The following is a 22,798-nucleotide window of genomic DNA, read 5'->3' as shown; positions in this document are numbered from 1 at the left end:
TGCATAGAAATTGATTGAGAGGAGCAAATGGTTATAAATGTATTTGCAGGAACCACTTACCTTGAAGCAGAGTTGAGGGACTTGAGTGGACGTCGGCCAACTACAAATTTCTCTTGCGGCTATGCCTTGGTCGAATACAATGAGGATGCTGGTGTTTCGTATCGCTTCTTGGATAACTCGACAGGAGCTGATGATCTCTTACTGTCATACGGGAAGCTGAAGAAGGTGGCGTTGGATTGGCGGATTGGTGATTTGAATTGCAAGCAAGCGATTGAATCTAACTGATTATGTGTGTCAGAATAACACCGAATGCATTGATTTTCATGACACAGTTGGAGGCTATCTCTGCAATTGTTCCATTGGATACCGAGGCAATCCTTACCTTAGCCCAGGCTGCCAAGGTTGTTCAATTATCACATATCTATTCATCTATATTATAGCAGTACTATCAATTAGGTACCGTTTGGTAGGGTAGCTAACTTCTATAATTATTTTACTTAAAATAGCTTAAAATAAGTTTTCTTATTATGTTTTGTTTTATCTATCTTAACCCAGGTTGCTAATGTTTTATTTTCGAGCAGAAATTAATCAATGCGCCGATAATACAACAAACACATGCCTCGCAAATTCGATTTGCGTTAAAACCCCTGGTTCTTATAATTGCTCATGTCCCAAAGGGTATATTGGTGATGGGAGGAAAGATGGCGCAGGGTGTATTAAGCTTCCACCATCCAAGACCAAGATGATAAGTTTAATAGGTAACAGTATAATGTTCAATTCTGATATGGATATGTTCGTTCTCCGTAAATATCAGGTTTATCTGCTTATATAGGAATGATATTAGTAACTGATCTTATATTAATAATTTGCCTTTGATTTCTCATGAGAAGTTTTGCATATAGGTGTGGGTTCTGGATTGGGGTTTCTGCTTTTGCTTATAGCATGTTTTTGGTTGTTCAAAGCGTTGCAAAGAGAAAGGAAAAAATGGTTAAAGAGAAATTCTTCAAACGAAATGGTGGCCTTCTTTTGCAACAACAAACGAATGAAGGTGTATTAGGAAAAACAAAAGTTTTCTCTGCAAAAGAGTTGGAGGTAGCTACAGATAACTTCAATGAAAATCGTATTCTGGCAAGGAGGCCAAGGCACGGTCTACAAAGGAATGTTATACAATGGCAAAATTGTGGCCATAAAGAAATCAAAGTTGGTCGAGGAGAATCAACTAGAACAGTTTATTAATGAAGTGGCGATATTATCACAAATCAATCACGAAATGTCGTCAGATTGTTGGGGTGTTGTTTGGAGACTGAGGTTCCTTTGCTTGTCTATGAATTCATGCCAAATGGGACTCTTTTTGATCTTATTCACGATCCCAGAATGAATTTCCATTTACATGGATCATGCGTTTGAAATCGCGGCAGATATAGCGGGGCGCTAGCATACTACACTATGCATCTTCGTGCCTATCTATCACGAGACATCAAGTCTAGTAATATCCTTCTGGACGAAATATGTTGTCAAAGTATCGGATTTTGGAACTTCGAGATCAATTGCAACAGATCAGACTCACTTAACTACTTTAGTCAAAGGGACATTTGGATATTTAGATCCGAGTATTTCCAATCAAAGTCAGTTCACGAAAAGAGTGATGTTATAGTTTTGGAGTATTTCCCGTCGAACTGCTCACAGGACAAAGGGCGATATCATTTGACAAAACGGATAATGTAGAAGCCTGCAACAATTCTTACTTGCATGGAGGAGAACTGCCTAGACACAATTTTAGATCCTCTAATTTTGGAGCAGGGTATAAAGGAAGAGATGATTCTAGTTGCGAGTCTTGCGCAAAGAATTTGAATTTGAAGGGGAAAATGAGACCAACTATGAAAGAAGTGGCTAACGAATTGGAAAGTTTTAGGATGTCTCAAAATATTGTCAAAGATGAATTTGAAGAAGTGAAAGTTTTGAAGGTAGACCTATGATGATTTCAGACACTGAATACTCTTGGGAAACTAGCTACAAAAGTCCCCGGATCGTCTTCAGACATACATCCCTTAATGTTCACAACTGAGTGAAATTCTATGGTATTTAGTTTTAAAATTATAGTGTTTCAAGGAGATCATTTAATAGTGCAGAGGTGAGTATTCAAACTTATTAAGATCTCAACTTCGTGTATCTGTTACTGATACTGTATTTCATTGAGCTGTTAATTGTTTATGAGTAAATGTTGGATGCAATTTACAACTTTAATTTAATTTACATATCTCTGATTATAAAAATGATGGAAACATATATCCTCGTCCGCTTTCGTCCATCGACTTTTCTACACTCTTTTGTAAAAATGAAATAAATAGTTAAAGTGGAGAAATAAAAAGTAAAAAAGAATAATGTAGATAATACTCTTCTTTATATTATTTCTTTTTACTTTATTATTTCTCCACTTTAACTATTTATTATCATTTTTACAAAACGAGTCGAAAAATGGATCGTAAAATGCGAGGAGTACTATATGTTTAGGTCTTGTACATATCAGATCACATTTCATTTACTTTTTAGATGATGTTGGTTCGATCTGACTTAATTACCTTGGAACAAATAAAAGGAATACGACTCAACTACATTGGGACGGAGGGAGTACTTTTGATATTGTAACATCCTGGATTTTTGAACCCTAATTTTAGAGCCCTAAAATTTTATTGATGACGTGGGAGACGTGAATTAATTGATGAATGAATTTATTGCATGAGTTCTTATGACCGAGTTGTGTCTAGGGTTGCGTTGTAAGTTTGAAAAGTCAAACTTGTTGATTATATGATGTGGCATGTGATTAATTAAATTATGAGGTGAATTATTTGTTTAAGGGTGAGTGAGAATATTAGGGAAAATTTCCATAAATACTAGCCACATAATTTTGAGATTTTCGAACCCCTTGACTTTTTGGAGAAGGAATTCTATTTTTCCGGATTTAATTTAATTCTTGGGATATTTATCCAAATTAAATCCCAAACCCAAAAATTCTCTATTCTCTTGATGAGGAAAAATCGAACCCTATTGGCTCTAGGTGATTTTCGAAAATCACCTCTATTTGGGAAAGAAGAATTATTTTATTTTTAATTGATCCTTTATTTGATTTCCTTCGATACCTAAAATTTAAATATTCTACCAAATCTTTCCATACCTCAAAAGATCTTGCCATATCTTATTTTAGTTAATATTCAAAATCCATTCCTTATGAAGAACCCCCTTCTACACGCCTATCTTCCTATTTATTGGGAGGATTCTTATTTTTATTTTGCTCCGTAAAATATACAAAACAAAATCTTGGCTAATTAAGAGCCACAATTTTCGAAAAACACCATGCTTGAACCCTAGATCTTATTTTTTTTATTTCTTCTTCTCTACTCCACAATATTTTTTTTAATTAATTGTGGAGAATCAAATCTTCCCAAATATTCTATTTTATTTACCTAGAGATTCTATTTGAACTCTATAAATAAGAAGCCAAAACCCTAAACCCTAGCATCAAATTTTCGCCCCCCACCTCCAAAGTACACGCCCCTCCCATTTTTCCCTCTCTCTCAATTTTCTTCTACTACTCTCTAATATTTCGTCATCTTTTAGAGAAGAATTGAAGTTTAGTTCAAGAATCTTGAAGAACCAAGGCTAATACTTTGATTTCTACCATTCGTTTTCTTAAAAACGTATTCTCGTATTAATCTTATTCTTTCTAATAACCGATTAATCGGTATTCTTGAACCTCATGCATCGGTTTGAGTGAGAGTGGGGTATGAGGGATATAGAAACGTATGCGTGTGTGTATGTGTGAAATCGTGTGTGTGTGTGTGTGCGTGTGTGTGTGTGTGTGTGCGTGTGTGTGTGTTTGTGGGTGTGTGTTGGCAAAACACTCATGTGTGACATATGTTGATGATAGATCTAGAGTTAGGATGCGAATGAGATTTATATGATGAACATGATTTTGATTGGTGATATTAAGATAAACCGATGGGAAAAGGGAAAGCGTTGAGACATGCATGAGTAAGGAGTTTGTGTTGAATCTGATTCATAATATGTGCCTATGTGATTAGAAGGTGAAACCTCGATTGTGAAGCAGGATAACAAAGGGAAAGAACATACTTGAAATCTAAGCAGGGTGGGCTTTTGTAACTCCCCGACTTTTTTCTACCTTTTTATTTATTCTTGGAAGAACGTTGTTTTTTCGCATTTGTTTCTTTTGTTGAGAGGATGAATTATAAATTTGGGCTTAAACAATTATTTTTATTTCTAACCAAATTATTTTCCTTACGTAGAGAGGAATTTGTTGCAAGCCCAAATCACCTTTATTTTTCTTCATTAATATACCCAATTCAACGCCACTTTTCATCCAACAAATTTCAGTTCCACAAAATCCGTTTCTGATCGGTTTCTATCACCCCATGATTCCTTGAAACCAGTTTTCTACATATATATATATCTCCACTCCACGTTTAACCATTTTCGATCCAACCAAATCGAGAACTAAAACTCAGAGGAGGAGGGAGTGCAGATAAACGAAATTCAGTGAAGAGAAAGAGCAGAGAGTAGAGGCGAGTGTGGAGGTAGAGGCGACGGAGAGACCAGGCGGGTGGCGGCGCCGTGGAGAAGAGAGCAGCAGCAGCAGTACTGACCCGGCAGCGACCATGGTTGCACAGCGGCACGATCTGCAACAAGTTTCGGAATCGAGACGACATTGCGGTGGCTTTTGATGCAGAGGGAAAAGAGAGAGGATGTGAAGAGACGGATAGCAGCCGTGTGCAGCCGTTCAGCGACGCTGGCGACGGAAGCAGCGATGGAAGCGGCGGCGCTGCACCGCCATGGAAAGGAGGGCAGCGGCGCCACCGAGAGAGAAGGACAGAGAGGGTTCGAGAGATAGATGGGGATAGAGATGGCAGATTTGAGAAAGTGACGTGGGAGTATGAAGGAGCAGCCTGGAGCAGCGTCGGCTCCGGGCTGGACCACGCACAGCCACGGAGGAGGAGTCGGGACAGCGAGCACGTCTCTTGGTGACAAGGATGATGGGTGTTGATCGAAGGACGGACAGCGCGAGGCTGCTGAACAGCGAGCGGGCAGAGACATTTGCGGCAGAGAGGCGATGGTTTCTGGGGTGACCATGGCGGTGGGCGAATGGCGGATCGCGACTGCTTGGTGACGACGGCAGATCGGACAGCAGCAAGGCCGCAAGTGAAGGCAGTGGTGAGAAGAAGAGTTAGAAATAATGGCGTGGAAAGACTGAGTTCTGATTTTGTGAAGTTCACGTAAAAGGAGATGGATTGGAGTATTTGGTATGGGCCAATTTAATTAAAATGAAGATTGGGACGGAATACACTAAATCAATGGGCGACTTCACGCACGCTTTTCGAGAATGGAATGGAGCACAAGTTAAGGCTTAAAACGAACGAGGTGGGCTTTCGAACTAAATACTTTCAAGAGCTTTGGTTTTAATATATCGATTTGAGCATCGTTGTATGTGACGAAATTCCTTTTCACTATGATCGCAATTATTTAAATAGCAAGCATGATGAGGTGATATATGATTAAAGTGAAAGTGATGTTATGTGATATATGTGTTGAATTATTGAGTGATATTGTGAATTGCTCGACTTGTTGATGTGATGTGAGATGATGCTCGAACTTGATAGAAAATGATTTATAATGCAAATGCGTTTTATGAGAAAAATGGAGTTTGCAAAGGGGTATGTCATGCCATGTTTTTGTTTTGAGAAATGTCTATCTGTTTGTTTAGCAAGGGAGTTGTCCCTACTAGACCTATTGAAATCGAACTCGGTCCGACTAGGGAGTGAGTCCCTACTCAGCTAGTGTACACCGTTAGGATCGTGAGCCGTCTTTGTGTCGGCCGGTCCGGTGATCGAGTTGTGGCCATACTCTCATTTCACATATTATTGAGGTTGTTGAGATTGATGAGTTTGATGAGTTGATGATCGCTTAGTGGGGAGTGAGCCCCTACTATGAGGTTAATCGAATCGGGTCCTAGAAAGGGTGCGTCCCTACTCGGACTAGTGTACACGATGAGGACCGTGAGTCATCTAATGGGTTAGCTGGTTTTTGTGCTCGTGGAAAGTGGCCACCTTACACGGCACCCTAAAGAACGATATGGCGTTTCTTAAATAACTCAAGGAAAAATGGTATGTGTTTTGAAATGATGAGGAAAAGGATTTGAGGATGAGTTGAAAGTTTGTGCTTGTGAAATATTTTTAGTGTCTTGGGCCTTTTCAAACTAAAATCCCGAGGTCACTCAATGGCGGCATGACATAACTGTTTTATAAAATTGTTTCGGCATTTGTTCACTGAGTACATCAGTACTACTCCGCATTTGTTTTCACTATGTGCAGTTGAGTGGTGACGAGTGCGGCGGGTGTTGAGCATAAAAGTGAAGAATGTTTATCAAATGTCCGAATATGTTGTGTCTTCATACATAGCGATTCTACTCTCGAAATGCTTCCGCTGAGTTATTGTCTTTCTTTTGAGTTCTTGTATTGTTGAGATAATATTCTTTTGAGTTGTTGATTGTTGAGATACTCGATTTTATTCGAGCTATTTCAATTATTTCGAGCTATGGTCGAGTTGTGTCCTTTTTCCCCCTCTTCCTCGCTTCTTTAATCCTCCCCTAGTCGCGATCAACCGTGTTTTCTATCCTTAGAAAATGCGGGCGTGGACGACTTTACTCTTAAACTCTTTTATGTGCAAATTTATGAATGTGGAGAGATAAGGGTGGTTTAACTGTATGCCATGCCTATGTCCTGTTTTGTTATAATATTGTGCACGATGCCCAGCTTTGAGAGTTCGCTCCATTGAGCTATAGGGCTATGGATATGTATAAACGAATTCGGTCGAGTAGGACCACAAACCCTACCAGCTGTGTACACGGTGGATCGGGAGCCGTCCTGCTAGTCGGGCCGGTCTCGTGGGCGAAAAGTGTGGCCACACTTTCGTCGCACCATGAAAATGTTGTGATTGTGGAAATTGATGAGAAAAGTGGAGAGTTGTTTGATCGGTCGGCCTATGGAAATGTTTTTGTGATACTCATTGAATATTTATTTTGATAATTGTAAAACCTCGAGTTCACTATGGTAAGGGTGGCATAACTTATAAAATGTTTTGGCAACGAGTTCAATGAGTATTTCAAAATACTCATTCGTCACGTGTTTTCCTTATGTGCAGGTTGAACGGGACAGTCGTGAGGTGTTGAGCATATTAATTAATTAAGATGGATGTTTTGAACTTCGACGCAGTTGTGTCTTCATACATAGTGCACTTTCTCTTGGTCGTTTCCATTAATTTTGATACACTTTAGTATTATCTGGATATTTTGCACTTATTCCTTTCGGTTTAGAAGCTTTAGACTTCTTGTGGTTTTCTTGGAAATTATGTGAAACTCTTGAGATATTTGATCGTAGTTTATGGTATCTTTCTTTTATTTATTAAAGCTTCTAGGTTAAACCGTTGACTTATTGCTTTGATAGTTCCTTTAAATATTTTGGTCAAATCTCTTTAAATGAAACCCAATCTATGTTTATTTCTTTTAAATCCGTTTGGTATGAGCCGTATTTATTATACCCTAAAAAGGCGGTACATTACGGATATCATTACTAATCGCAACATTGATTTACTCGTTTAACTCATTACTGCGATACAGATTGGTCAAGTACGCTTCATATCATTCCACCCATTAATATAACCCGCGATTCACGAACTCATCGAAACATAAAATTGCGCAAAGAAATATGATAAGGAGATTGAGAAAAATATAGTAAAACCAATTTGGATCTTATATATCGCATTGAACCAAGTGTTGATCATCCTCTCACATACATGGATTTTTATTACGACGAACTTTGAAATAGTAACTAGCATAAGGAATGTGTGTTTGATGTCGATTTCTTTTTTCCTTGCCCCAAAATTTGAGGATCTAAAATTTTTTCCACACATTTTCCTTCCATGCATGTAAGAAACCATGTTGCTAGACCTCTCTCCTCTTCGGTTTGTCGAATGATATCGGCCTTTGCCCAGAAAGAAGCTCAACAAGAACTACCCCAAAACTATAAACATCACTCTTTTACGTGAATTGACTACCATGAAAATACTCGGATCAAAATATCCAAAAGTTCCTTTAACTAGAGTAGTAAAGTGAGTTTGATCTTGAGCAACTGATCTTGAAGTTCCAAAATCGATATTTTGACAACATATTTTTCGTCTTAGGAGGATATTACTAGACTTGATGTCTCGTGATAAATAGGCACGAGAAGATGCATAGTGTAAGTACACTAGTGCCCACTGCAATATCCTGCAATTTTCAAGCGCATGTTCCATGTACATAGAAATTCACTACTCGATCATGAATTATACCAAACAATGTCCCATTTGGCATGAATTCATAAACCAACATAGGAACCTCGGTCTCTAAACAACACCCTAATAATTTGACCACATTCTTATGATTGAGTTGTGATAATATCACCACCTCATTTATAAACTGTTCTAATTGATTCTCCTCGACCAACCTTGATTTTTTTATTGCCACAAGCTTACCATCATATAACATACCTTTGTAGACAACGCCTTGGCCCCCTTGTCCAACATTGCTGTTAAAGTCATTCGTGGCTACCTCTAATTCTTTTGCAGAAAAAACTTTTGTTTTTCCAAGTGTGCATTCATTTGCCTGTTGTTGCAAGAAAAGACCACCGTTTGTTTGAAGAATTTCTCTTTAACCATTTCATTTCTTCTCTTTTGCAATAGTTTATACAACCAATAGACCACTAAGAATATAAGCACAAACCCCAATCCAGATCCTACACCTACATGCAAAAATAATTACTGGTGAGAAAATTAACAAAGCTTTACAAATAAGTGAAACCTGAATAGCGCAAAATAACTATATTTAACAATATGAATGCAACCTATACCATCTTTCTTCCCATCACCAATATATCCTTTTGGACATGAACAATGGAACGTCCCAACATCATTTTCGCAAATTGAATTTGAGACGCATGTGTTAGTTGAATTATTAGCGCATTCATCAATATTTGCTCGAAACATGTGTAGTATCAATCGATTAATAACCAGTTCTAATCTAATTAAGCATATGTTTGTAGTTGCAAGTATAACAAGGCAAAAGATTGGATTCTAACCTTGGCACCCTGGATTAAGGTAAGGATTTCCTTTGTATCCTTTGGAGCAGTTGCAGAGGTATCCTCCTAGCGTAGCATCAAAATCAACACAATCACTGTTATCTTGACACACGAACTTAGCATGATCCTTCACTGCATCTTTGCAATTATCCACTCCAATCCTCCAATCTAAACCCATGCTCGGTTTTTCCGATACCTTATCAAGTCGGAAGTCCGATGCGTTCTTCATAAACGGAAATCCAGTACTATAACTATCAACTTCTTTAATGTATTTAATGAAGGAGTAGCTGCAAGAAACATCAATATTTGTGCGTCGTTCACTAAGCTCGGTCAAATTTGCTTCAAGGTAAGTCGTACCTGCAAATGATCTAACACATATTTCACTGTCTAGTTATGTCATGTTCTTTAATTTCATTAAACTTCGACACTTCCCTAGTGATAACCTTTTAATTTGAATTTTGTCATATTAGAGAATGTGCAGGTTGATCATTAAACATCATACTACAAATTATGATTGGTTTTCGACAAATTGAACGTAGTAAAATATAGGAGTAAAACAAACATATAGTGTATATGACTGAAAACGTTTCCCATAATTATAAACCAAAATTCCCTTTTGAATTATTTAGAAAGAAAAACATCAACTGATTATTACCTCTTGGAATGGGTACTCTACAACAACCATCACCTCCAAATGATACTGGTCCATAATGGCACATTGAGTTACCCTGCATATAACAAATGGCGGCGCAACTGCTGCGAATAGAACTACGTTTGTCCTCTCCAATAATCCCAACAGCCATAAAATCACAGCCAATTGCATTGATCCAGTTATCATCTGATAATCTATACGGCGTTTTCAACAAGTCAATAGTCAATCTTCGCTCCTCTGGCTTAGTAATTCCAACTCGAGAGTCTGACATATTGTAGCAAGTTGAAGGCTATGTTCATATAGTTGACCACAATTTTTGATGAGTTCAGCTCAACGATTTCAGTATTTAAGAGGCGAAGAAAGGGTTTAGCCGGGTTGGTGGTCGTGTTACAAACAATTTCAAATGATGGCTCCAAGTAGCAATTTGGGCCCACGCCAAATGGAAATGGAATCAATACTTCCCCACATTGATCTAAGCATTCAACTTTGGCAATTGAACTAGCATGTATTGTATTAAACTCTGTTAAACAACATATTGTTAGTGAGTAAATAAATTAAAGTATAAATGGAACTAGAGAGAAAACAAACAAACTTTGGCATCCTCCCGGTAAGTAAGGATTTCCCTCGTATCCTTGAACGCAGCTACAGGTGTATCCTGTAATACCATTACCATAATAGCTATCAACACAAACACTCTTGTCGTCTCGACATGCGTAAGTTGTGGAATTCTTAGCTCGACTGCAGTTCTCGCTCCCAAAAAACCAGTCCAAGCGCACGATTGGCGGTCTTGTTGCTGATGCCCAATTATCATTTACCAATGCCGTTGAGTTGTCCAGGTAGTACAAAGGATATGAAAATTCGCTTTCATTTAAAAAAGTTTTCTCCTGAATAAAAGCATAGCTGCATGGAAAGAGCTTTTTGCGTAGTGCTTTTCCGCTCAAGTCAATTAGTTCTGCTTTCACCAAACTTGGGTCTGTTCTTGAGTCTGTGCTTAAAAAACAAATTTTAGAAAACTAGTATAGAAATTAATTATAAAATAAGAATATGAAAATTTGTTTTAATTGCATGATTTCAAGAAAATTAATCTTAAATTATGCTTTCTCCATCTATTAAATAATAGTGAGATCTCCACAATTTAAAGTCTCCATTAAAGTATTACAAAAACATTCTATTATAAAAGTTTTATAAATATTGAAGGTTATCTATAAAAATCAATTATTCTTATGTCGGTCTGTTCTAAAAATAGACCTAACTTACTTTAACGAAAATTTTGACTCGAGATATTAATGAAGATATGTAAGGTACGTATAGATTTGATCAATTGTTAACTTAACTCTGCTAATTCATTAACATAATATAATAAAAATATCAACATAATCATAAAATTTCAGTACGTAATTTTGTTGATATTTCAATATACTATGTTGATATATGTGTTGACATTTTAATGTAATCATATTGATTTTTTAATACACTACGTTGATGAGTTAACAAAGTTTGCAATATAACGCATCCCGGTATGTATAATATTTATATTTAAACTTGAGATAGAGTAATCATTGGATTAAAATTGGGGCTTTAACCTAAAATAACACTTTTAAAAAATAGAAATATATATAGTACTCTCTCTCTGTCTCAAGGAAGATGTTACTTAACACAAAATAATAAAATTGTATAAAATCTCATGCTGTCTAAGGAAGGATCATCTTCCTTGGGATTGAGGGAATAACACATATATAATCTTGGCAATTACCTATCATGATATCTTGCTGGCAACAGACATTGAAACGGCAATTTTCGACGCTGCTTGTAACATTCTTGTCTGCACAAAACGCAGAGCAGCCACCGAGGATTGAACTTCCGTTGGATAGCAGCACCATATCATCACAACCGATGGCAGTGAGGGCGTTTACATACGAAAACATATAGGGAGTTCCCGACAAGTTCACATTCATCCTATGTTGATTGCCTGTGGACGAATCATAACAAGCGGAAATCATGTAGGGGTTTTGAGGCGAATGTAAGTTTGATTAAATTCAATCACTTCTTTTTCATAACAGAGAGGAAAGCTCTTGGAGGGTAAGTGGATGTATCGCATTTGATGTTAAAATGTGGGTTAAGGCTGCATTTTAAGCCGACTCCGAATGGATATGGAATCAGTAAATCTCCACACCGATCCTTGCAACCCGGTTTGGCCTGTAGAGCGGCTGAAAATAGAGGTGAGAGAAGTAGGAAAATAGATATTAGTTGCAGAGGATTCATATTGATCATGTTAGTTGAATGAATGCTCTCAATTGTACAAATAGAAAAATGCCTGGCTTAAAATATCTCAGTACTTGACTTTTGGAGTGAGAGGACTTTGACTAGTACTCCTTAGTTAGGCACCGACTTTTTAAGAAGTATTTCCTCTGTCTTTATGTAGGAGGCATTTCTGTTAAGATGACATGACTGAAGAAAAAGGAGAATAAAGTATAAAGGAAAAAGGTATAGAGATAAAGAGATAAAGAGAGATAAATTATTCTTTGACAAAAAGAAATGATTCAAATACGAGTGAGACAATCTAAAAGAAATACGCTTCGTATAGAGACGGAGGAGTACTTCTTTCGCCCACCATTAGTTGGCACACTTTAACCCGATACAAGTTTTAAGAAATCTAATAAAAAATGAGTTGAAAAAATTAGTGAATGGAGTATTAGTTTAAATAATAAATTGAGTGAGAATGAGTTAGTAGAATGTGGGGGCATTACTAAAAATAGCCGTAAAAGGTAAGTGACAAGAAATGGCGGACGGATCAAAAAGAAAACTAGTGACAAGTTATGGCGGACAAAGGGAGTATTGCTAAGTACTATCTTCCCACTTTAGGAGTCTAGTTTGAGTTGGACAAATTTTAAAAATGTAAACGAAAGTTGGTGAAAAAAGATAGTTGGTGTGTGCTCTACTTTTATACTCCTCGTCACATTAAATATGCAACATTTGGAAATCGGCCGATTTTTATGTAGTGTTGTTTTGTGAGTTAATGAAGAGAGAGTAAAGTAAGAGAGATGAAAAAATAGAGATAGACATGTTTCGATTTTAGAAAATGTTTCATTTTAATGAGACAAACTAAAAGAAAAACGTTTTATTTAATTAGGACGGATGGAGTATTTTATTTTATAACAAAATGTGAGTGAAAGGTAATTAGCAATACTATGATTATTGAGCCATTTTTTAGGTACCAAATTTTTAAGAAGCACTCCCTCCATCCAGTGAAATGTTGTCATTTTGTTTTTTTCCATTTTGGTAAATGGACGCTACTTCTCTACTAAATTTACGAACTCAATTCTCTATAAAATACTCCTCGTCCCAAAAAAGTTAGTCGTATTACTTTTTAATAATCCAACAAAAGTTAGTCATTCCTTTTCTAACAAAAGCAAAAACATCTAATCCTCTTTTTTATTTCATCATTTACTTTACTCTCTCTTCTCTTATCTTTCCTACTTTTTTCATCTCTCCTATTTGTTTAATATAAGTTCTTAACCTCCGTGCCCAAAAGTTTTGTCTCAACTTTTATGGAGACCGGGAGTAATATATAAATGCGGGGCCTATATTTCACTAACTTTTTCCACTAACTATTTTTGTTAACTTTTTTTTCACATTTCTTAAAATTCGTGCCGAGTAAAACATGGACAACATTTTGCGGACGAATGGAGTACTCCACTATTTTTTAGCAAACCGAATGGTTGGACCGGAATTGTGAGATTTATTTTCTGAAAACAATAAAAGTAAAATATGATTATTATTATTAAGGTCACCCTTATGAAACTATGAAAAATTTAATGAGAACCATACAAATAATCTTTTCTCTAACGGTCTAAAAATTGTTAAAATCACTGCCATGTCTCTTAGGCTATGCCTAATGCCTATTGCTTTTGTTTTGCCTAGCGTAATTTAACTATTCGTGTTTGCCGACTATATCAGCAAAAAAAAGTTTTTAACAGAAAAGATGTCATTTATTTAGAAAAGTGGCACATAAAATTTAAATTTATCATCTCAATTTAATTTGGGCCATATTCAATTGTGAATGTTACGACAATATTGAATTTTAAGTACTATAAACCCAAATTCAATTGTGAAGGTTTAAACACCCCAGTTCCCCACTGCCTTCTTATAACACCAAGAGCATTACACTCTATTTATCGGGACCACACGTTTCTCTTCTTTTAATTATATTGGTAGTTGAAAGATACTTTAACTGCAATTAATATTATGGTTCTTGGTATTGGTAGTTGAAAGATATTTTAACTACAATTAATATTATGGTTCTTGGTAGGCCTGCAAATTTAGGTACCCGTTGGTATCCAAATCTAAAAAATCGGGTATCCTAACCCGAAAAATATCGTATTCAAAATCCGACTCGTATGTTAACTTAGATACTCTAATACCCGATGTGAGTACCCCGAACCTGATTAATCGGGTACCAATAAACCCGAAATTATTATATTTAGAATTATTCTATATAAATTAATTATATTGCAATAGTATATGAGTTATTAAAAATAACATAAATTACTTATTGACTATTGTTAAAAGTTCAAACTTCAATTTTAATGTTTTTGTTTTCTTATCACTATAATTCCATGACTATAAATATAATTATAATAGACATTAGACATTACTTAATTTTAAAATAAAGAAATTTTTAGCATAAATCAAATTCAAAAGAGATTATGATAAACATTTTTAAAATTTATTAATAAAAGTGAAAATAAAATGTGGAAAGCATAATTGTATAATAATTGTATATTGAAGACATAACAAATTAACAATAAATAACATAAATAATATCCTATCATAGCTAAAATTGTTTATCATAAATCCATAAACGGACATCAATTGGTAATAATTGGGTACCTGAAAAGGTTTCGGGTACCCAAAACCTAAAAAATTCTTACATCAAATACCCGTACCCGAACTCGTAATGTTGGGTTTCGGGTACCCAAAACCCACTGGGTATTGGGTCGGGATCGAGTATACCTGAAACCCCAGAACTAAACCAAATTTTGAAGTGTTAGTTACTCCCCCGTTCCACTTAAGCTGACACATTTTCCTTTGAGTAAAGATAAATTAACAAAAATTGTATGTAAAAATTGACTTTATATTTTAAAACGGTTTTGATCGCTATTAAATTTCATGGAGTATATATGAAAACGGGAAAATATGGAAGATGAATACAAAAAAAATATATATATAGAAATAGTGTTGCATCATAGTGTTTGATTAGCCAATCCATCTACTTTATATAGCATGGAATCATATCATGTGTAATTATTTCTTATTCTTAATTTTATATTCAAACAACTCTAAAATCCAATGTAATTACTATTTAATAATCTTAAACTAAATTGTCGCAGAAATTTATTAAATAAAAAATAAACAAAAATATGTTTTATTATTATAAATTAACGAAAAGAACAAGACATAAAATATATAATTTCACTTTTTAACATTAAAATTAAAAATAAAAATAGAATGTAAAAGAAGTAAACATATGAAAACAAAAGAAAGTTACTTACATAATTTAATTAATTTAATGCTCCATATAAATTCACAGGAAAAAAAGTTAAAATGAGAAAATAGGCATCCCAGCCTTCAACGTCACTTATGCTACTGGGAATATTATTACATTACTATATTTATGTCAATTCTAAATTACTATACAATAATATACTCCCTCCGGTAAAAGGGACATTAGGAACGACACGAGTTTTAAAGCGAAATGGTAAAATAAGAAGAGACGTAGAAAGAAAAAGTGAATAAAGTATTATTAGTATAGAATGAGACTCATGCCATGCACCTTATAAGAGATAATAGACTTACCAAAAATAGAAATGGGCTATTTTTATGTGATAGACCAAAATGAAAAAATAAGACTATTTTTATGGGATGAATGGAGTTGTAAAGATTACAAAATGTTACGAATGACTATCTATGTTTTGTGTGATGTAAGAATTAACAAATTAAGTATATATTAATGCACTATTTTTTAGCTATATTAATACCTGCAAGTATACAGAGTAGCAACAGTATAGCTAAAGGTCAGTACCGGATATCGAACACGAGGAAAACAAACACAGAATGTCTATCTTCTACTAAAACTCAATTACTATCTGGAGAATGGAAAGATTTTGAAAACTTTTGAAAACTGAAAGTAATAGAAAGCAAATAACAACTAGTTGCAGATAAATCACGGAAATAAAAGTGTAGAGATAAGGGAATTCCAGGGATGTGCATTCACAGTTATGATTATACAAATTCCAAACTACAATACCTTAGCACAATTATTACTTTGATAGGACGAGTCACCTAGCTTATGCTCATGCGATGCAAACGTTGATTACTAACATTAGGATTGTCAATCCTAACACGTAACTCCAAAAACCTCCTAAAACCCTTAAAAAATCCTCACTCTCAATTAACAATATCTACTAAGTGGACCTAACTCGCTAGAACTCTCTCACAGTTATGAAGCAAATTATGTTGGATCAACACAGAATGTGTCACTCAAACGTGAAGCGTAAAAAATAACTTAGGGAAGAAACAAAGTAAAAATAAAACGTATATTAAATAGAAAAAAGAATTGTATAACCAAAATCGTTAATAACACATCCCTAGAATCCTATGAGTTTAGTTACACATAATGGAATAATCTAAACACATAGATTGAAGGGAAAGCAATTGGAACATAAAACTAAAGCAAATAAAACCCGTAGGTTGAATCCTTGTCGTTTTTTATGTTCTTGAATCCTTCTTCAACTTCTTGCGCAATGAAGTACTCTAGCTTTTAATCTCTGAGAATTATATTGCATAAAGATGCTCTAATTTGATGAAGCTTGAGGTCTTATTTATAGGGGAAAGCCACTCCTCATCATAGAAGGAAAAGATCTTTAAAATGAGGTAAATCTTGGAGTAGAATCTAGGGCAATCGGATTCGCCGCCTTTCCATGGCGGCCCGCCGCACCTTCTCTGGCGGTCGCCGTGCGGTAGTCCAGAGTCTCTGCCTCTTCGGCGGTGGGCCGCCGCGCGTCCTCCGGCGGTCGTCGGACGAGACTCCGTTTCAAGCACAAATTTCCAAGGCTGGCCGCTACACTTCAAGGCCGGTGGGCGCCGTACACCTTGCGGCGGTCGCCGTTTGAAATCCAGATTTCCAGACTTTGCGTTTTTTATTCCCTTTTCAGCTCAAATATGCAAATTTCTCACAAAACACGTCAAAGTACCAAAATGTATAAAATATGCAAATAATAGACATGTAACGTGATTTTGACATTAAAAAACGGATCAAATAATGGCCTTAAAACAGTGCAAAATTCGAGCGTATCATATATGCATGTATTATTTTTATAACTTAAAATTTTAAGAATTATTTATTATTAAAACAATTAAATGCGATTGATTACGATAATTTAATTGAATGATAACACTAAGATTTTAATTATATACTCCTTCCGTCCTGCATTTAGAGTCACTTATTGTTATGGCTCGGATTTTAAGAAAGAGTGGAATAATGTAAATAATGGCATTTTGATGTAATTTTGATGAACAATGGGGTAAAATTGTATGACCAAATTATGGAAAATTCTAAATGTGACTCTTAAACTGGGACGGACTTTTATGGCAAAAAGTGACTCTTAAACTGGGACGGAGGGAGTAAATATGTAGTCGATTTTATAACATAGAAATTTAAAGATAATTTAATAATGAAATAACTGGATGCGAATTGTTGTTTTATTTTGTATCGTGTTAGATGATAACACTGAAAAATCAATTATATATGTATGTTGTCCATTTTATAATATACTCCCTCCGTCCCGCTTAAGATGACACGTTTTCCTTTTTAGTTTGTCCCAACTAAGATGACACATTTCCTTTTTTGGTAACTTTCTCACTCCAATTAATACACTCAACCACTTTTTCTCACTCCTATTAAAATATCCATCTTTCTTTATCTCTCTACCTTTAATACTTACACTCCACCTTCTCTCTCTCCAATTAAACACTTTAACCAATGACTCCTAAAACCCCGTGCCGGCTAAGCAATGTGTCATCTTAGTCGGGACGGAGGGAATAGAATTGTAAAGATGATTTGATATTAATTGGATGTGAGTGACTATAATTATTACTTTTTGATGCTAATACTATGAAATTATTATATACACTCTTAGTCATTTTATAATTTAAAATTTTAAAAATTATTTATTAATAAAATAATTGAGTGTGAATGACTACGATTATTTAGTTGGATGATAACACTAAGAAATTAATTATATACACATGCAGTCGATTTAAAAGTTAAATATGATTTAATAATGAAATAATTGGATTTGATGTTTATTACTACTATTATTTTATATTTCGATGGAATACTTAGAAACATATTTGCATGTATTAGTTTTTTATAATTTAGAATTTTAAGAATTAATAATAAAATAAGTGAATGCGAATGACAATAGTTATCTCTTTAGATTATAATACTAAGAAACTATTATATGCTACGTATAGTCATTTTTATAATTTAGAATTATTTATTAATTAATTGGATGCGAATAACTATAATTATTTAGTTGGATGAACTAAGAAATTAATTATATGCACATGCAGTCTTTTATAACTTAGAATTTTAAAGATAATTTAATAATGAAAAGATTGTATTAGCTGTATTTATTTATTTAGATGAGAATATATTATTGCAATAGTAGTTTTCATAGTTTAGAATTTTAAAGATTATTTATTAATAAAATAATTGGATGCGAACTACTATGGTTATTTAGTTGGATGATAATACTAAAATTTTAATTATATATTGTAGTCGCTTTTTATAACTTAGAAATTTAAACTAAAGATATATCGGATGCTAATGATCAGTATTATTTTCTATTTCGTTGGTAGATAATACTAAGAAATTAATTATATACCTATGTTGTCGTTTTTATAGCTTGGAATTGTAAATGTGATTAATAAAATAATCGGATGTGAATAATAATTTAGTATATAGGTGGAAAGTTTAAATTGAGTTTAAATTATGTAAGAAGGAATTATGCAACTAATGTATACTTACTATCTAAGAAATCGATTCAAAAGACAATAGTATAATTTGTAGGGAAGTGTTTAAATTTGGAGAAAATAGAATGAAGAAATATCCTCCTCTTGTAGGAAGAAGAAATTATGCATCTAGTGAATATTACATACCAAATTAAATAGAAATAGATTCAACCGAACTGATTTAAAATCATGTAATTGATTGATGTAGTAAATATTTTCTAAATATGTAAATGCTGATTATGCAAAACTTAATCTTTCCTATATTCAGAAGCATTCCAAGAGAAAGGAAGCCATGTATGAAGAACGACTAACTCAAAATCCCAACATCCTTTATTATTCGATTCTTTGTCTCAACACCACGACCGCCTCTTTCCTCAATTTGCACATAGGAAAACTCATGCGATGAGTATTTTAAACATACTCGGTGGACTCATCCCAAAACATTTTATAGTTATGCCACCCTTACCATAGTGAACTCGAGGTTTAGCATTTAATTTAAAAGATAGCATCGAGATCACAAAATATTTCATGCCCGCCAAACAATACCGCCCATTTTCTCATGAATCAACAATATCAGGGCGACGAAGTGTGGCCACACTTCGCCTCGAGACCGGCCCGACTAGCAAGGACGGCTCCCGATCCCCCGTGTACACTAGCCTGATAGGGTTTGCGGCCCTACTCAGACCAATCGTTTATATAGCCCATAGCCTAATGGAGCGCACTCGCAAGCTAGGCATCGGCACACACAATATCCAAAATAATCATGTATGGCATAACAGTTAATCCACCCTTATCCCCTCCACTTTCATATATTTGCAACATAAGAAGAGTTTAAGAATAAAACCCACCTCGATTTCCTTCGTTTTTCAAGTACGTATTTCTTCTTGTTTTCACACCGAAACGCGAGCTATCACCTTTAGTTCATGTATTTCAAATAAGTCTCAATCAGGATCAAAATCAGCATGTTCTCACTTTTCCCCTTTTTCCCATCGATTATTTTCAATATTCCATTCAAAATCGAATACATTATCATATCGTTTTTATTCACATAAAAATCAGATTTATCATCGATCGTGTCACGAACACACGCACAACATAACAAACACGTGTGCACGCTTATCGAGAGGGCACACACACACAACCACGCACACACATACACGGTCACACCCCACACGCATCCAAAATCACCAATTAATTTCCCCTCACTCGATCTAAATGCAGTGGACTCAAGAACACCGATTGATCGGAGGAAGATGAGATCAAAATAAAAATACCTTTCAAAAGAACAATCGGGGAAAACAAGTAGGATCTTGATTCTTCAATAAATTCTCAAATTTCGCTTCATTTTCACACAAGATAAGAAATAATGGAGAAAAGTAGAAGAAAAATTTGAGAGAGGGGGGGGAGAGAGAGATCGAAACTTTGGGAGTGGATTTTGTGATCTAGGGTTTAGGTGTTCTCTTTATTTATAGAGTGCAAGATATAATATCTTTAATTAAATAAATTAAAGATTTGGAAGAGATATGGAAGAGAAGTGCGTTAACTTGGTTGAGAAAAAAAAGGATTTAATTTCTAGGCTATTTAATTATTTTTAGGGATTTAATTTAATATTTCACGGAGTAGAATAAAATATCACTGACAAGAATAAAAATAATAATCTTCCCAATAATAGTGGAAAGTGGGGTAGTTTGACTATTTCAAAAGGGATTTAATTGAAATCCTATTTAAATTAGGATATGGTAAGATCTTTTTAGATTTGGCAAGATATGCTAGGATATTTGAATTTATTTATGGAAGAGAATCAATAAAGGATCAAATAATATAATAAAAATAATCCTTCTCCCATAATAAGGGATTTTTGAAAACCCTAGCACAATCATAGGGGCAAAATTTCATCAAATAAATAGGGAAAATTTGGGTTTGATTTAATTTGGGTAATTATCCCAACCAATAATTAAATCCAAGAAAATAATAGGGTTTCTTCTCCATTAAATAGAGGGGGCAAATTCCACTTAATTAATAATGCTCCTATTAAATTCACACTCATCCCTTAGGAAAATAATTCACCACAATATTATTTTCCCGCATCAAAATATTCACATATTCGAATTCCACCTCCACTTCACATTTTCCAACGACTTTGACTATTCCATGGCCACGTCATATTTTCCACAATATTGAATTTTTCAATATACGTCACATATTCAACAAGTTTGACTATTCAACTCAAACTCAACTCAAAATCGCAATTAGGTCACAAGAATATTGCAATAAATCATTCATCATTTAATTCCACATAATCAGTAGCATTAAAAGCATTTAATGCAAAAATTTTCACGTCACAAAAATTAGGGTTCAAAAGCGGATGTTACGCTAGACACCCTATGTTTTAAAAATATCTCCACACACCTCTATATGCACTTAATAATATTTGATTTAAACTCTTTTTTACTTGAATTTAACCAAAATTCCACTAAGGGAATTTAACCAATATTTGATTCCATTATGTGTAACTAAACTCATAGGATTCTTGGGATGTGTTAGTAACGACTTTGGTTATACAATTCGAGTTTTCTATTTAATATCCATTTTGTTTTTACTTCTTTCTTCCTAGTTATCCCTTTACGCTTCATGATTGAGTGACACAATCGTGTATGATTTAATATAACTTGCTTCATAACCGTGAGAGAGTTCTAGCTAGTTAGGTCCACTTAGTAGACGCTACGCTTAGCTTATTTTAAAACGACACTATTAATTGAGAGTGGAACTTTTCGGGTCTTAGGCTGAGTTACTTGTTAGGGTTTACAACCCTAATGTTATAATCAACGTTGACGATGAGTATAAGATAGGTGACTCTTCCTATCAAAGTAATAACTATGCTAGGTTATTGTTGTTTGGAATTTGTATAACCATAACCCTAAACGCCCTTGGGAAATTTCCCCCATCTCTATACTTTATATTCGTTATTTATCCGCAATTAGTTGTTATTTGTTTTCTATTGTTTTTAGTTTTCAAAAATTCCCAAAACTTTCGCTTCCGGGAGTAATGAGTTTTAGTAAGGGATGACACTTTGTGTTTGTTTTCCCGTGTTCGATATTCGGTATTGACCTTTACCTATAATATTCCCACTATGTATACTTGCAAAATGGTATTTATAGCAAAAAAAAGCGCATCAAGTTTTTGCGCTTGTTGGAAGATAACTCACTTTGGGGTGATATCTTCAAACGGAAAATTTTACTACTTTGGATTTTTATTGCTTTCATTTTTATTAATTTATTTATTTTTAGTTTCTTTTATTTGTTTTAATGGATTTTCCACAAGCTGGAGGATCCATACGATTATTATGACGAGCACCAAGGGGGATATTACGAAGAGTGCTATAGCCCGACCATGGGGGATCATTCTATAACCTAGACGCTTCGATTACTCCACCTATGCACAAGACTATTGTTCTTATGATTATTCTTAAATATTGCAGGGGTGGAGGATCAACCCCCTCCAATTTGGGGGGAACGTAGGGAAATGCATTCGAAGTTCTTGAACATACAAGCATCTCGAAAATGTGGAAAGAAATACAAGCATCTTGGAAAGAGGATTGGGAAACCTCGCCCCTCAAGTCGGATGCTCGAATTCAACATGGGATCCTAGCTACATCATAGGGGCAAACACACTCCGGGAACGATTCCTAGCTTCCGAAATAAACCCAAGGAAAAGGTCATGATGGCAACCGCGAAGGGACCACATACTAACCTCCGGAGGCTGAGACCTAGGCGAGGAAGGAAGGAGGCGAAAAGTAGCCCAACTATGAGGCAACGAAGATGCGCGCGTCCACCGCACCACACCACGGCGGCCCGCCGCCCATTCCCCAGGAGGTACCCAATAGACCGAGATT

At 35.0% G+C, this 22,798-nt stretch overlaps 1 protein-coding gene and 1 long non-coding RNA gene across 3 annotated transcripts; one reads left to right on the top strand and one right to left on the bottom strand.

Moving 5' to 3' along the window:
- Positions 1 to 267: 267 nt before the first annotated feature.
- On the top strand, positions 268 to 971 carry LOC125188326. The gene is made up of 3 exons (XR_007170725.1): positions 268 to 401; positions 582 to 758; positions 903 to 971. It is a non-coding gene; the product is annotated as an uncharacterized LOC125188326 (long non-coding RNA).
- Positions 972 to 9,203: 8,232 nt separating this feature from the next.
- Positions 9,204 to 11,826, bottom strand: LOC125188322 (wall-associated receptor kinase-like 1). Of its 2 annotated transcripts, none has more exons than XM_048085104.1 (4): positions 11,585 to 11,826; positions 10,424 to 10,816; positions 9,835 to 10,351; positions 9,204 to 9,547 (listed from the first exon to the last, which is right to left on the bottom strand). In XM_048085104.1, the coding sequence occupies exons 1-3, from the start codon at positions 11,784 to 11,786 to the stop codon at positions 10,074 to 10,076; spliced, it is 873 nt and encodes a 290-aa protein (XP_047941061.1). In that variant the 5' UTR covers positions 11,787 to 11,826; the 3' UTR covers positions 9,204 to 9,547; positions 9,835 to 10,073. The 2 variants fall into 2 exon arrangements, with proteins under 2 accessions (XP_047941061.1, XP_047941060.1); XM_048085103.1 differs by having other exon boundaries at positions 9,204 to 9,536.
- Positions 11,827 to 22,798: the final 10,972 nt, after the last annotated feature.

This window comes from Salvia hispanica, chromosome 5, assembly GCF_023119035.1.
Source record: "Salvia hispanica cultivar TCC Black 2014 chromosome 5, UniMelb_Shisp_WGS_1.0, whole genome shotgun sequence".
NCBI lineage: Eukaryota > Viridiplantae > Streptophyta > Magnoliopsida > Lamiales > Lamiaceae > Salvia > Salvia hispanica.
Note: the sequence above shows the minus strand (reverse complement) of the source record. Positions and strands in the feature narration are given on the sequence as shown.